The sequence below is a fragment of the Haliotis cracherodii genome, unplaced genomic scaffold (assembly GCF_022045235.1).
Source record: "Haliotis cracherodii isolate W230 unplaced genomic scaffold, xgHalCrac1.p SCAF_2, whole genome shotgun sequence".
NCBI classification, from domain to species: domain Eukaryota; kingdom Metazoa; phylum Mollusca; class Gastropoda; order Lepetellida; family Haliotidae; genus Haliotis; species Haliotis cracherodii.
Genome location: NW_027266275.1, coordinates 62,030,396 through 62,048,874, shown reverse-complemented (window position 1 = coordinate 62,048,874; position 18,479 = coordinate 62,030,396). Strand labels below are relative to the sequence as shown.

Genomic DNA, 18,479 nt, shown 5'->3' with positions numbered 1-18,479 from the left:
CTCTAACATACAACACAATGCTCAGTTCTTCTCTAACATACAACACAATGCTCAGCTCTTCTTTTACACACAACACAATGCTCAGCTCTTCTCTAACATACAACACAGTGCTCAGCTCTTCTCTTAAATACAACACAATGCTCAGCTCTTCTCTAACATACAACACAATGCTCAGCTCTTCTCTTACATACAACACAATGCTCAGCTTTTCTCTAACATACAACACAATGCTCAGCTTTTCTCTAACACACATTGTTTTCAAAGCACAAATACACTGATATGATGACCTTTTTTACAGCTCTGGAACAAAGGTCAAATTCATGAACCAATCACTGATTATTTTAACAGAATTCTTTTCAACTGTACATGACAAGATGAAGTTAAATTTAAACAATAAAATGTTTAGCTAACATAAAATATTATAAAAAAGTTGTTGAAGTAGTATTGGAAATGTGATACCTAATATCTAAAATATCTCATTACATATACTAAACATACAAATAAAATTAAATTAAAACATCAACATTTAATTAAAACATCAATATCTTATGTCCAATTGGACATAAATCCCAAAATAAATTTGAACTACAAATATAACTACGGGAACATACTCAAAAATATATCAGCTATATACCTGAACCATATTTCTGACAAACATGGACCATTCCAAAGCAGTTCTTATTGTCATTAACATAATGATTTAGACTGTGACAGACAACATCAAGCTAGCTACTGCATGCCATTGAGCTCGTTAACAGGTAACTCTACCTGGGTCTGCCATGCTGTGAGATTACACACCTGTACAGCACAGGTAGGACACCACGAGGCAATTACCAGGTAACGTCACTAAGTAATTCATCAGCATGTATTGGTTAATGCATGACCACCCAATAAACATAGCACAAATTCTTCAGATTTTATTTTAAGCCTTTGGTTAGATATTGATGATTTGACCATTTGAATTATAGACAAGTGTGGCCAAAGTACAGGTCAATGCGCTAGTTGTAATATAACGTAAAATATGCAGTATATATACCATGAGATTAATTTAAATTCACTTGTTGAAAACATTCATAATTATTTTGTTAACTACAAGAGAAACATCAAATAATTGAAAATTTTGCCAACATAAAAATTGCTTCAATGCAAATGTTCATGGATATCTTTGTTAGTAGACAGGATTAAAATTCTTGATATCATGTATGATCAATTTATATCAGCATTGATAGATGACATCTAATTATATGTTTTTGTAGTTATGTTTTGGGAGTCAAAGCTGATATAACCAGCAGTCTTCAGCAGTTTGTTCACAAACTACAAGATAATCAAACTGCACCTGTCAGAAGGAAATGCTGCATGCTGACATAAGCTCGGATCAAAATATATGTACTACATATATAAAACAATGATCAATTAAACTATATTTGAAACATAATCATCATGCAAATGAACTTGGGTGAACACAAGGGGAAGGTGAAGGTGACACGACGGTATACCTTCTCCTCATCGCTCAACATCACGATGTACGGCACAGGAAACAACAATGAGATTCTCCGCTTGATTTCTCGCCCTGGCTGCTGAGGCCAACAGAGAGACACATCCAGTGAGTGAGTTTGATTTGATGTCACTTTGAATGCTGCTTGTTATATCACAGCTATATATCACGGCTTGTTATAGAAGCGGATGAAGACGTTTAATATTTGGAGAACACAAGACATGTGTACGCTGCTGTCAGACCAGGATTCATTATCATGATGAAGCTGAGGTTCAAACGTATGACCTATTCAGTATCCATCACATTGACCACCAGGCCCCCAGGACAAACCACACTGACCACTGGGTCCAGAAGACCCACCACACTGACCGCTGGCCCCCAGGACAAACCACACTGACCGCTGGCCCCCAGGATCTACCACACTGACCACTGGGTTCCCAGGACAAACCACACTGACTCCTTGGCCCCGAAGACCCACCACACTGACCGCTGGCCCCCAGGACAAACCACCCTGACCACTGGGTCCAGAAGACCCACCACACTGACCACTGGGTTCCCAGGATCAACCACACTGACCACTGGGTCCAGAAGACCAACCACACTAACCGCTGGCCCCCAGGACCCACCACACTGACCACTGGCCCCAGGACAAACCACACTGACAGCAGGGACCCTGGACCCATCACAGTGACCACTGGATTCCCAGGATCAACCACACTGACTTCTTGGCCCCGAAGACCCACCACACTGACCACTGGCCCCAGGACAAACCACACTGACAGCAGGGACCCTGGACCAATCACACTGACCACTGGATTCCCAGGATCAACCACACTGACTTCTTGGCCCCGAAGACCCACCACACTGACCACTGGCCCCAGGACAAACCACACTGACCGCAGGGACCCTGGACCCATCACAGTGACCACTGGATTCCCAGGATCAACCACACTGACTTCTTGGCCCCGAAGACCCACCACACTGACCGCTGATTAAAGTATTTGGGGCCTATCTGCACTTAAGTCACAACAGAGTACATACACTGATACATCTACTGAAAACCCTGAGCATGACATTGATTTGTTTGTTATTTACCGCTGCACTCAGGAACATGACGTCAGTGTGTAAATAATCAAGTGTGGACCAGACAATCCAGTGATTGATATCATGAGCATCGATCCATGCAATTAGGATCAATGACATGCAAATGAAGTAAGTCACTTCAACTGACCACCCAATCCCCATAGTTATCTCTTACGACCAGCATGGGTTGCTGGGGATCCATATTGTTAGCCGGAATCACCACAGGTCTGTTGATTTAAAGTGACCCAACCAAACTATAATCTTGTAAGCAGTCTGAAGCAAGAACTTCCCCAAGGGCAGAGCAATCAAAACTAGGCATCCAACTCCCTGAACACCACCTAAGCATGCCTGAATCAACAGCTGCTGAATTCATCACAGAAAAAACACATTTCTGTAATAAAATTTCCTAGTTTTCGTTTGGCTATGAGACATATGTCAACTATGTTGCTCTGCATCAGATTATTCAACACTTGACGAGCATGCTTGTTACATGAGCAAGATTAGAGCCGCGGTGTCACTGAAATGTCTTATCAATGGTCATTGTTCTTTATGTGACTATGTGACATCTTTGGTTGAACAGTGACAGACCCTGATTACAATCTCAAAGTAATTTAATGAATTAACACGTATAGATCGCTTACATTTCCATTTTGTCCAATATCTGTGCAGAAACTGTCAAATCTGAGTATGTGTTGTCCCATATGAAATTAAAGCTCATATATACTCACAACAAAAGAAACGCGAATACCATATATGTTGGTTAATATATGAAAAAAAATTCATATCAAAGATATATTAGATTAGTTCAACGCACAAACGAACCTACTGTTATGTTGTGTGAATCAACACTCATGAACACATCACATGTGACGTCATAGATCCATGACTCGAGAAGCACCATATGTCTCGTGCAGAATTAGCGTGTAAAGTTTGGAAATCATGTGCAGTACGTGGTAAGAAAAAAGACATTGAGGTAACACTTGACTGATTGTTAGTTTGTCATTAAGTGGTACAAATTGGCAACATCTTCTTACCGTACATACTTCTTATATCACATGGTTCGCATTTCTTTTGGTAGTGAGTATATATATTATATAATAGTTGCAGCAATCATATAACATGTTTAGCATATCATCCCACATGTTATTATAAGCTCCATATCAACTCACCCGTTTTTCGCGTTCCATCTTTTCCTTAGCCTCCTGCTGCTTGCGAGCCTGGCGTTCCACCTCTAGCTTCTGACGTATCTGTTCTCTTGTCTGCAACATATGTCCCGTTCAAACGCTAACATCAAGTCACTACTACTACACTATTGAACATGGATGACACAATAACTGACGGATCAGTGATGACGTAAACATGAGACTGACACAAACTCAACGGAGTCAAGAAACTACCATGGATACATACACTATGAAGCTGGACACGCGTTCCAACCACCCTACTCAAAGAGTCAAGAAACTACCATGGATACATACACTACGAAGCTGGACACGCGTTCCAACCACCCTACTCAAATTAAAAAACTACCATGGATACATACACTACGAAGCTGGACATGCGTTCCAAAGACCCTACTCAAAGATTCAAAAAACTACCATGGATACATACACTACGAAGCTGGACACGCGTTCCAACCACCCTTCTCAAAGAGTCAAGAAACTACCAGGGATACATACACTACGAAGCTGGACACGCGTTCCAACCACCCTACACAAAGAGTCGAGAAACTACCATGGATACATACACTACGAAGCTGGACACGCGTTCCAACCACCCTACTCAAAGAGTCAAGAAACTACCATGGATACATACACTACGAAGCTGGACATGCGTTCCAACCACCCTACACAAAGAGTCAAGTTCCAACCTGGTTCAACCTCACTGTCAGTAACACCAACAGACTACCACCTTCCTCCAGAGACAGTCAGTCCCTCTGAGGGTCTGTATGTAAATGTTCAAAGTGTGAGATATCATCAATAGAGAAACATTTGTATCATCTCCCGAGGCCAAGTTGGGTGATAATACGATAAAACACACATCTGTATTCACCACTAGGTCAAGCCTCACTATATTCCATGTTGATAAAAAAAACTGCATTACACATATCGGCTGCACTGTAACAATAAATTAGCTCAACCAGAAATGTCTCATTCTGGAGGCATCGACAGTACAGCATCTACAACATTTTGTTAAACTTTTGTGCTGAACATGTCCCTACCCTAGTGAGTGAGTGAGTTTGGTTTACCCCGCTTATAGCAATATACCGGCAATATCACGGCGGGGGACACCAGAAATTGGCTTCACACATTGTACCCATGTCGGGAATCGAACCCGGGTCGTCGGCATAACGAGCGAACGCTTTAACCACTAGACTACCCCACCGCCCCTCTTTCCCTAGTGTAGGGATGCTCATACAAACAACCCAGAGTGTTGACCTTTTTAACTGAAATTTAAGATTTAGCCTCCTAATTTATTCACAATCACAGCTGTAAACAAGTTACATTATGTGCTGGATGCCTGTTTTGATAAATGTATAATTAAAAAAAGTAATAATGATAATATGCATATTTATAATGCACCAGATCCATATCCTAAAGCATTCTTAAAGTGTTACATGAATACCCTGGCCAATGGATCACTGTCATTGTGCAGTTGATTTTCATTCTCAGCTCTCTGGGGAGCATACAACCAAAGTTGCCTGTGAGGCACTAGAAGGTTAATGGTCACAATGCCTATCTCATCCTTCCATCCTACTAGGTCCTATCCGGGCCTTCTCTATGTTACCATACTTGCCCTGAATGCTGAACATGTTGTACATGGTATACCATATACATGTGATGAAATATTGCTTCGAGGAAGTCATTCAGGTTATACAGGGCAGTATGGTAGTCTAGTGGTTAAAACGTTCACTCAATATACCAAAGACCCAGGTTCGATTCCCCACATGGGTACAATGTGCGAGCTCATTTCTGGTGTCCCCTGCCATGATATAACCGGAATATTGTTAAAAGCGGCGTAAAACCATACTCACTCACAAACTCATTCAGGTACCGTATTTGAAATAATATGCACCGAGGGCACTCTCAAAATTAGAAATAGGGGGGCTCTTAATAGAATATAATTTTGGTGAAAAACAACAGAGTTGAAAGATCATTAATTTCGTGGTTTATGCTGACAGCCTGAAATGTTTATAAACACCAGATATATTTTTCCAGAATATAATTTCCCATAATTAAGGATGCATATAACACACGTATTATACACGAAGAAATAAGTCTTGTGCACATTGATCAATCGGAAGAGGTGCTAAGTGGGATTGTTCATTAGCCAATATATTAGCAAATATGGCCGTGGGTGCTTATAAGAGCTGGGCGCTTATTCCGTCGAATACGGTATTACACATGGTGATCACAATGGAATCCTACAATGAACTCTTACGATTATGGAAAGAGTTTTGTTGCTTTTATATATTATTAATAGATATATAATACAAAATGATTTTTTTTACACACTATGCACATTGATTAAACAATCTGATTCATGCATGCATATTCTGTTTCTGTTTGTAACTATCTGGTTACTATCAGATGTGATTCATGAGCCAGTTGGGGTATTTTTGTGAAGCTATCTTTAAATCTCCAGGATATCTATATAAAACTAAACTCAGGACTAAGTTTTTAAATGTCCTGAATGTAATTATTCTGTTTTCATCTAGTGAAGGGGTCCTGGAGGCATGTTTTGCTGCTGGCGTCACACTTCACGGGCTCTCCGATATTTGGGATGAAGCTAATGCACAATGAAGACGTGGAACAGCCCAGATATAGGTCAATCAATAGGTCATGTCAGTGCAAACCAGGGAATCACTCTATGTCATGTGTCCCATCTGCATGTGTCCCATCTACATGTGTCCCATCTGCATGTCTGCACCTTTTGTAAACATCACACTGTCTTCCCAATGTATATATCATCCCTTAACTCCAATTGCATATACCACATCGACTTCCATTGTATATATCATTCTACTCTTGTACATACCATTCCTACAGTATGTATCATCCCTACTACTGTATATATCATCAGTACACCTACAGTATATATCATCAGTACACCTACAGTATATATCATCTGTACACCTACAGTATATATCATCTGTACACCTACAGTATATATCATCAGTACACCTACAGTATATATCATCAGTACACCTACAGTATATATCATCAGTACACCTACAGTATATATCATCAGTACACCTACAGTATATATCATCAGTACACCTACAGTATATATCATCAGTACACCTACAATATATATCACCAGTACACCTACAGTTTATATCATCAGTACACCTACAGTATATATCATCAGAACACCTACAATATATATCATCAGTACATATACAGTATATATCATCAGTACACATAAAATATATATCATCAGTACACCTACAGTATTTATCATCAGTACACCTACAGTATATATCATCAGTACACCAGTGGCATATATCATCAGTACACCTATAGTATATATCATCAGTACACCTACAGTATATATCATCAGTACACCTACAGTATATATCATCAGAACACCTACAATATATATCATCAGTACACCTACAGTATATATCATCAGTACACCTACAATATATATCATCAGTACACCTACAGTATAAACCATCAGTACACCTACAGTATATATTATCAGTACACCTGTGGCATATATCACCAGTACACCTACTATATATATTATCAGTACACCTGTGGGATATATCATCAGTACACCTACAGTATATATCATCAGTACACCTACAGTATATATCATCAGTACACCTACAGTATATATTACCTGTACACCTACAGTATATATCACCAGTACACCTACTATATATATTATCAGTACACCTGTGGGATATATCATCAGTACACCTACAGTATATATCATCAGTACACCTACAGTATATATCATCAGTATGAGGCTATGAAACCGTATCTACCTGATTCTACCTAGTCACTGCCCACGACATGGACTACCCTATCTAGTACACTCAAGGACAACACTCAGCTGTGGACTAGCACACTGCCCAATATACTGGACTACCCTATCTAGTCCACACAAGGACAACACTCAGCTGTGGACTAGCACACTGCCCACTATACTGGACTACCCTATCTAGTACACTCAAGGACAACACTCAGCTGTGGACTAGCACACTGCCCACTATACTGGACTACCCTATCTAGTACACTCAAGGACAACACTCAGCTGTGGACTAGCACACTGCCCACTATACTGGACTACCCTATCTAGTACACTCAAGGACAACACTCAGCTGTGGACTAGCACACTGCCCACTATACTGGACAACCATATCTAGTCCACACAAGGACAACACTCAGCTGTGGACTAGCACACTGCCCACTATACTGGACAACCATATCTAGTCCACACAAGGACAACACTCAGCTGTGGACTAGCACACTGCCCACAACACTGGACAACCCTATCTAGTCCACACAAGGACAACACTCAGCTGTGGACTAGCACACTGCCCACTATACTGGACAACCATATCTAGCTGATCACAAGGACAACACTCAGCTGTTGACTAGCACACTGCCCACGACACTGGACAACCCTATCTAGTCCACACAAGGACAACACTCAGCTGTTGACTAGCACACTGCCCACAACACTGGACAACCATATCTAGTCCACACAAGGACAACACTCAGCTGTGGACTAGCACACTGCCCACACCACTGGACAACCATATCTAGTACACTCAAGGACAACACTCAGCTGTGGACTAGCACACTGCCCACAACACTGGACAACCATATCTAGTCCACACAAGGACAACACTCAGCTGTGGACTAGCACACTGCCCACTATACTGGACAACCATATCTAGTCCACACAAGGACAACACTCAGCTGTGGACTAGCACATTGCCCACTATACTGGACAACCATATCTAGTCCACACAAGGACAACACTCAGCTGTGTTTGCTTGTAATAATTCTATTCTGTTTACAAATATCTATGAAGTGCAATATAAATAATATTCAGGACCTGTCTATATGTGATTTAAAGAATGGTGTACATGCATAACTGCTACTTTTCCTACAACTCAACTATCAACTTGCTACCGAATCCTACAACAAAAGCTGAAGACTTGGGAACAAAAAACTTTTCATAATGCTAACAAAAACAACAAATTCAAATCGGAATTACCTCTTCCATCTAGCAATGTAAAGAAAACAAATAAATTTGTACCATAACATGTTTTGTTCGATCAGATCACAAAGTAAATACTGTTCCTGTTCTGCATATTACACAGCTCAACTGAAAGCATGGCTTGTATCCATACCATGCAAAATGGATGTTTTTGACTGATGTTTAAAATGAAAGTTTCAAGATGAAAGGAAAAAACATGACAAAGTGATGATCAGAAAACGAATTGAAAATATGTAAACATACCTGCAAATAGCGAGTCCGCTGCCTGTACATCCGAAACTGGGCCTGGGCTTTGATGATTCCATTGCGCAGAGCTTTGAACTTTTTTCTGAAATTAAGATAGGAACATTCCATCAAGTTGCAGAACCAGTGTTATTGGTCCATGACTGGCCACAGACTTGTTGGCCCAGCTGTAATCCAGGCTACATCTTTGATTCTGAAGGAAAAGGTGGCAGAATGGATGAGTAACACGCCAGGGGACGGCAGTGTCTGGGGGACTTCAATCTGCCTAACAGTATTGATGTGCTACTGGAAACTCATTCAGAACAGAAACATGCCAAACACGGTTTCTAGGGCATATTATGTCTGTAAGCGAAGGATATTGAATCCGACCAATAGCAAGAGATTGATGATAACATAATTGATTTGCTTTTGTGTTTAATTTAGTAATGGGAGGAAATCATGGTGACAATTATTTATTTAATGAAAAGAGTGGCCATATGAAAGAATTTTTCAATATATTCTAATGTAATGAATTTCAGAAAACCTCACATTTTAACATGCATGCTTTTAGACATTAAAGGGGAAAGCAATCATGAAATTAAAATGTGCATGTTTTCTAAATTTCTTGTAGACATAACAAATGGCAGTTTTTATTGTCTGTCTTTGGTGAACGAGCTGCAAACTCCCACTTGTCTGTCTGCCTCAGGCCACAAGCATACAGTCTATGGACGTGTCTACCTCAGCTTAACACAGCACGATCTCAGCCCAGGTGTACACATTCATAAACACAACACCTTGTATCACAGCTATGTTGTTCTGCAGCTGCACTGCATCAGGAATGCACAAGATGAAGCACATGAGAGCATTCAACAAGTGTGGAACTGGATCCTTCTAACTAATGCCTGAGTAAGTTACTGCACCAACGCTGTGTAAGTATTATCAACATTAGTATGGAGCAGACACAAGGCACTGACCCCAAACATTGTACCTAGGTAGTATGACCTATATATCACTGTAGGTAACATCAAGCACAGGCCTCAAACATTGTACCTAGGTAGTATGACCTATATATCACTGTAGGTAACATCAAGCACAGACCTCAAACATTGTACCTAGGTAGTATGACCTATGTATCACTGTAGGTAACATCAAGCACTGATCTCAAACATTGTACCTAGGTAGTATGACCTATATATCACTGTAGGTAACATCAAGCACTGACGTCAAACATTGTACCTAGGTAGTATGACCTATATATCACTGTAGGTAACATCAAGCACAGACCTCAAACATTGTACCTAGGTAGTATGACCTATATATCACTGTAGGTAACATCAAGCACTGACCTCAAACATTGTACCTAGGTAGTATGACCTATATATCACTGTAGGTAACATCAAGCACAGACCTCAAACATTGTACCTAGGTAGTATGACCTATATATCACTGTAGGTAACATCAAGCACTGAACTCAAACACTGTACCTAGGTAGTCTGACCTATATATCACTGTAGGTAACATCAAGCACAGACCTCAAACATTGTACCTAGGTAGTATGACCTATATATCACTGTAGGTAACATCAAGCACTGACCTCAAACATTGTACCTAGGTAGTATGATCTATATATCACTGTAGGTAACATCAAGCACTGACCTCAAACATTGTACCTAGGTAGTATGACCTATATATCACTGTAGGTAACATCAAGCACAGACCTCAAACATTGTACCTAGGTAGTATGATCTATATATCACTGTAGGTAACATCAAGCACTGACCTCAAACATTGTACCTAGGTAGTATGACCTATATATCACTGTAGGTAACATCAAGCACAGACCTCAAACATTGTACCTAGGTAATATGAACTATATATCACTGTTGGGGTCATTGTAGGTAACATCAAGCACTGACCTCATACGTTGCCCCTAGGTAATATGAACTTTTTATCACTGTTGGGGTCATTGTAGGTAACATCAAGCACTGACCTCATACGTTGCCACTAGGTAATATGAACTATATATCACTGTTGGGGTCATTGTAGGTAACATCAAGCACTAACCTTATACGTTGCCCCTAGGTAGTATGACCCACTTATCACTGTAGGGCACATCAAGCACTGACATCATACATTGTACCTAGGTAGTATGACCTATATATATCACTGTAGTGGACATTGTAGGAGACACCAAGCACTGACCTGATATATTGTACGTAGGTAATATGACCTATATACATCACTGTAGTGGACATTGTAGGGTGACACCAAGCACTGACCTGATATATTGTACATAGTCAATATGACCTATATATATCACTGTAGTGGACATTGTAGGGGACACCAAGCACTGACCTGATATATTGTACGTAGTCAATATGACCTATATATATCACTGTAGTGGACATTGTAAGGGACACCAAGCACTGACGTGATATATTGTACGTAGGTAATATGACCTATATATATCACTGTAGTGGACATTGTAGGGGGACACCAAGCACTGACCTGATATATTGTACGTAGGTAATATGACCTATATATATCACTGTAGTGGACATTGTAGGGGACACCAAGCACTGACGTGATATATTGTACATAGGTAATATGACCTATATATATCACTGTAGTGGACATTGTAGGGGGACACCAAGCACTGACCTCATACATCGTACTGTGGAAATATCACCTATATATCACTGTAGGGAACACCAAGCACTAGTTTGTTGTTTGGTTTGCGCCGCACTCAGCAATATTCCAGCAATATGACAGCGGTCTGTAAATAATCAAGTCTGGGCCAAACAATCCAGTGATTGATGTCATGAGCATCGATCCACACAATTGGGATCGATGACATGCTTCAACCAAGTCAGCGAGTCTGACCACCCAATCCCGTTAGTCGCCTCTTGCGACAAGCATAGTCGCCTTATACGGCAAGAATGGGCTGCTGAAGACCTATTCTACCCCTGATCTTCACGGGCCACCAAGCACTGACTTCATACATTGTACCTAGGTAGTATGACCCATACATCACTGTCAAGGACACCAAGCACAGACCTCATACATTGTACCTAGGAAGTATGACCTACATATCACTGCAGGGGACACCTAGCACTGACATCATACATTGCACCTATGTAGTATGACCTATATGCAACCAAGTATTAAAAACAAAACTTATCCTCAGTGTGGTACATTGGTATGTCATTGATTTGATTTAGGTATGAAACAGTTTTAGGAGTCACTCCATGAGATCAAGCAATCAATGATAAAAAAAGGAATACTTCCTGATTTTTTTCAGCCATGCAAAAAAAAACATTGGACTTAGAATAGTAAACTAACCACAACTAGTTGTGTCAAATATAATAGCATCAATAGTAGTAGTCTGTACACACACACACACAACCACACATGCACGCATGCACGCACACACGCACGCACGCTATATAAGTGCAATAATCTTGTACTTTAACTTCCCTCATTAACCAATGATATGCCACTAATTCATGTGTGATGATGGGTACGTGGCTCTTTCAATAACTTCTGTTCACATAGAGAGAACCTGACAGGAATTAATAGAAATAAAGTCTTGAGAGTGACTTTCAACCTAAAACAAACTGCACAGTTCCGCTTAAAGCCAGTGCAATGTAAGCTTGCTCATCAAGAATTCTGTTACCCAACTGTATACTATAGAGACAACATGATACTTAGTGACTGTCACTGACGAAATTGGTACAAAATCCATTTCAGTATGTTTTTGAATGTTATATAATCTCACATTCAGAGACATTCTAACATTGTATTCCAGACATTGATGTAAAACTAAGTCACAAATGCAAAGCTTTGACATATTAAGTTGAAATTTATTACAACTTTAATCGGAAAATCTTTAAATCCAATTTGTGAATTTTGTCCACATCTGCGGCAGACATGGGGAGTAAATAGTCCCTGGCCTGACCCTTGAAAAGCTTTAGAAACTTCACGTTCTTTAAAAAAATGACATTCTGTTGTACAGTAAAGCCAATTAGCTTTCTGAAAAGGACAGAAACTCATTGTATATACAGTGAACAGCAAACTGCGCTATACGATATGAGTCACAACTGGGAATCAATAGACGAGAACAATATGATGGCTGAATTGAGAATACCGGCCACATAAATGCACATGCTTCAATAACTAAAATCAAGTCCACTCATACTAGACATTTTCATCATTCTAGATCTGGCAAAGTTTACCAACTTTCAACTTGTACACCCAGCTCAATCAGCACTTGGTATATCCTGTGTTTACATCCAGGACAATCTGCTAGTATACAGGAATCTACATCCATGGGAAATACGAGAAATATAACTCCAGTTAAAGTATCCAATCACATCCATTGTACCTGCCAATATCTGGCACATCGTCTCCCTCACTGGTGGAAGTGAGAAATAATGTTATTTCTCCTGATGAGGCGGCCTGCTCCATGGCTTATAGATTGCTGTGTTTCAATGGCCGTGATATACATGGTCGTATACCATAGCTGTCGTATTCAGTACAACATATGTGTATAGATCCAGCGATTGATCAATGGGAACAGCTGGTCTTGCTACAATATCAGTCACTTATAGTCCTCCCATATGATTTAATACTTCAAATATCTGAGGTTTATTTTTCCTTATGAATTGATCAAGATTTCAAAAATTATTAAAAAAACAACTTTTTTGAAGGAGAGCTTCAGTGCATGAGTGTTGATAAGAAATATGAGCCATGTTGTCATTAATAGAACACTTGAGACAGTCATACTTTTGCGGTCTTGCTACAATATCAGTCACTTATAGTCCTCCCATATGATTTAATACTTCAAATATCTGAGGTTTATTTTTCCTTATGAATTGATCAAGATTTCAAAAATTATTAAAAAAACAACTTTTTTGAAGGAGAGCTTCAGTGCATGAGTGTTGATAAGAAATATGAGCCATGTTGACATTAACAGAACACTTGAGACAGTCATACTTTTGCGAAGAGATAATTCTATCAAATATCAAACAATCGTGTCTCGGAAATGCAGGAAAATTTTCATATTCAATAAATACAATACCTACCACATGTTTAAATAGATATATTGATAAGATGTTACTCACACAGTTTTCCTGCTCTTCTTGACCAGGAGTTATGACATATCAGTGTCGCAGTAGTTCCTCACTGTTACACCGAGGTGTCAGTGATGATCATAAATATAAATATGCACCACTACAACACACTCTCGTCAATCAGTGGGATCTCCAATATATGCACACTTTTTAGCATCACAAATTACTTGCAATGGCAGTTGTAAGTGGGTGGGGCATGGATATGTGACAAAGTATTGTGTCACTCCAGGTGGGTATGGAAGGTTGGTGGTGAACTGGGTAGGGTGTAATGTGATGGGATGATAGGGGGTAGGGGTGATGAAAGGGTGGTGGGGTGTGATGGGGGGGTAGGGGGGGATGAGTGATGATAGGGTATGGTGGGGTGTTATGAGAAGATAGGGGGTGATGATAGGGTGTGGTGGTGGGGTGTGATGGGGGGTAGGGGTGATGATAGGGTGTGGTGGTGTGGTGGGATGGGGTGGGGGGGTGGGGGGGTAGGGGGCATACATGTGATAAATTGTCAGGGGTATCAGCCACATTTAGCCTTAAGTATCAGTCAGATGTTTGCATCTGTAATGGAGAATTTAACATATAATTTAAATAGCACTCTCAGTTTATCATTAACATCAATAATATACACTTCTCATAAAAAAAATCTGTCACATCCATCATGAGAAAAAATTTGATTAAATTTGATTTTTGAAACAAGGTCTACATTATTTTGTTATGTTTGTGAGTAATTTTTAGATGTACTTTACATATTTTGTTCATATAGATGACATGTGCATCAGAAATATAACAATTTTCTTAAATGAACAGAGTACTTGTCACCAGGACGACAAGAAGGAGTTTAGTGACATGCATTTTATGCGACCTCCAAACTTTACATATATTCTATTCTAAGAATTCTACGAAATTTAATTTCCTTTTGCATTTTCCTCCTCCAAGAATAAACCCAGCAAATTTGCCCATATCACATTCGATCAAAGATCATCATAGATAAATGCTAATGAATGATCATTGAAAATGAATGATCGATTGCTGGAGCAGGTGGCAGTAATTTGTTGTTATTTCGACTACCAGATCAAACAATCACTCATAGTGTTGTTTCTGAAGACGGCTGTCATATTTTATTTTTATTTCCAAGAGTTTAATGGCATAACTGTGAGGAATATCAAAATTTGCACAGTTTATGATAAATCTGATATAACCAATAAAGAAATCATGTACATGAAATCATGTACTGTATGATCACACATGTAATACATATCTATGTTTGTATCAAATTATGCAGGAATAACAAAACATGAAGAGTGAGTGAGTGAGTAAGGTTTTACGCCGCTTTTAGCAATATTCCAGCAATATCACATATTGTACCCATGTCGGGATTCGAACCCAGGTCTCGGCATGACGAGCGAACACTTTAACCACTAGGCTACCCTACCGCCCCCAAAACATGAAGAAGGACACAACAGCTCATTCCAGGAAGTGATGAGTAAGTGAACTCATGATTATTCAAGTTCAACCTTTCAGATAACTGTAAGGACTTACACAGATTTCTTTACACTGTCCACCACATGGACTTAATTCCCAGTTGATTACAAAACAAAGGGGGGCACGGGTGGCCCACTCGTCTAAGGCGCCGCGATTCGCGATTTGCAGAGTTGCGTCCCTTGGGCACGCCAGAAACCTATGATTGTGGGTTCGAATCCCGGTTCGCCCCGATTATGTTTCTAGGTTTGTCAGCACCATACCCGTGCTCGTGGGTTTCACCGAAGTGGTAAACGTCTGAGACCTGCATCACTTCGGGCTTTCCTCCCACATTAAGCTGACACGCCGCGATATAACTGGAATAATGTTAAAAGCGGCGTTAAACCCAACTCACTCACTCACTCACTCACAAAACAAAGGCCCATTGGGGTTAAAGGTAGGACAGTGGAACATGCTTCTATTTCATCCCAGCACACTGTAGGACATGCACCAGCATGGCCAGCACACACAGAGAGTGCATGAAGTGTTAAACAATGGTTGTGGTTTATCTATGAGGAATCTGTATCACTACAACCTGATACATACATAAGCAGGCTGTCATGACACTTTTAACAAATGATTATAATTAGCATTTCCACTAAACTTGTCTGGGGGATATTTATCAAAAGAAAACATTAAATTAAAAAGCGTGGATAAAGATTTTTTTGTGATTATCTCAAAGTAACATATATGTGGATTAGGGCTGGGACGGGTAACTTTGGTACTCGGGACGGGTGGGTCCTGAATAGGACCCAGGTTTCCACAGGGCTACCCGGACCCGTGGTTAGTCACGTGATATATTGTTTAATGACAAAAACTCACTATACCACACTGGTTACACCACAAGTTCGCATCTCTTTCTGACGATGCACACATTCCTTTTGACTTGTATATGTCTGAGTAAAGATAAAGCTTCAGTCAACTTCAGTGATCAGATTATTTGAAACATGTATCTAAATAGTTTTAGCCAGGGCTGCAGTAAAACAATTACCAATCAGACATTTTGTTCCTACTCTTGAGACTTGCAGTGGGTACCCGGGTAGGGTCGGGTAATAGGGGGTCGGGTAATAGGGGGTCGGGTAATAGGGGGTCGGGTAATAGGGGGTCGGGTACCCAGGTAGTTGACTTGGACTCAGCCCAGCACTGATGTGGATACAGAGGTAGGAACCACCGAGAAACACACAGAAATATTTTAAATATCTCCTAACAACAGTAATAAATGAGAACAAACTTACTTATAGCGAAGATATTTCCTGGAACTGTGATTGTGATGACCAAAATCTAAGTTAGGTGTCGTGAAGTCCTCGCTCTATTGATAACACACCAACCCCCACTTGGACTTAGATACTAGGTGTTTTGTTCAGACAAGTAAGATGCAATGTGCATATTACTATAAAAACTACCAAGTCAAGTACATACCACACCACACCTGGGAATTGACAATAGAAATTGCTTAAAATGCGTTTTACTTTCTTGAAATGGTAACTTAAGACTTTCACGGCTGCTGTGTGTATAATAGACTACTGCAGAGAATACTGCTGGTGGTGTAAGGGGATCTGATGAAGACATGTGAGGGTGCATATCAATGTCCTAGATACCTGCACAACAACATTTCAAGCACCTGACCTCATCTCCCAGCGCAAACAATGACATACCTTTGATAATAAGATAAAACCTGAAATTATGAAAACCATTATCTGAACAAATGCTTACTGACATTTTAAAACCCATTTTGCACCATATAAGTTTGCAAAATGATACAATTCCGATACCATAGGCGGATCCGGGGGGGGGTTGACCTGGGGGTCCGGACACCCCCTTTTTGAAAGCCAAATGTTGTATGTTGTAGGCAGTAAGCTTATCTGAGAGAGGATTTTGATATTTTGGACCCCTCCCTTTTAAACATGCTGGATCCACCACAGGATACAAATGATACAATTCTGATATATTTCACACAAGGAATAATTAGCATTTCTTTATGTACTGTGTCGTATGGTCCATTATAGAAATTAACAGTTCTGAAACCATTTTTTGCCAAACTTGTCTGAGAACTAGACTTGGATGATCCATGCTGTCTGGTGAAGGTGTTCCCTCCCAACTGTGAGGCAGCTATTGTGATTCTTGGGCGGGGACCAGGAAGTGTAACATGAGCTAGATGACACAAGACTGCAGAGCGGGCAGGTAAAGGGTCAGCCTCTACAGACTGTTGGTAGGGATTACAGTAACACTAGCCTACGGAATGTACCTGGGGAGATGCATGTGAAGTACAGGAAGGTGGATGTGAATATAGCTGTAGATAGGTGCAGGACAGATGCAGTGCACAGCTGCAGATCATTCATCAGTGCACAGTGGTCTGCATATTGAGGGAGGAAGGACCTGAGCAACCATGTGAATGATCCAGTGCTTGATCTGGATGAAGAGCTGATGGGTTTCATGGAATTCTGGTCTACCATCAACTTTTCAATTTAGTAATCCTAACTTTCGGTTGAAAACTAAGCAGATGAAGTACAGTGTGAAAAGTGAGTTTTAAGCTGACCAACCTAGAAACAAAATCAGGATCTGGGATTCAAACCCCATGACCATAGGTTCACACACACACACACACACACACACACACACACACACACACACACACACACGCACACGCACACGCACACACAATCTCAAAATCTCAAACACACACACACAAAAACAATCTCACACACAATCTCTCTCACACACACGCAATCACGCAATCACGCAATCACACAATCACACACACATACACACACAATCACAAACACAACGCACACACACAC

At 40.3% G+C, this 18,479-nt stretch overlaps 1 protein-coding gene across 8 annotated transcripts in view; it reads right to left on the bottom strand.

Annotated features, from left to right (window-relative positions):
* The window catches only part of LOC139468327 (unconventional myosin-XV-like), a 159,419-nt gene that overhangs the window by 46,045 nt on the left and 94,895 nt on the right, over positions 1–18,479 (bottom strand). For all 8 annotated transcript variants that reach the window (XM_071250222.1, XM_071250219.1, XM_071250225.1 and 5 more), the window contains exons 21-22: positions 9,062–9,146; positions 3,748–3,837 (exon numbers count right to left, since the gene is read on the bottom strand). In XM_071250222.1, the coding sequence (XP_071106323.1) occupies positions 3,748–3,837; positions 9,062–9,146 (175 nt within the window). The remainder of the gene's footprint in view (positions 1–3,747; positions 3,838–9,061; positions 9,147–18,479) is intronic.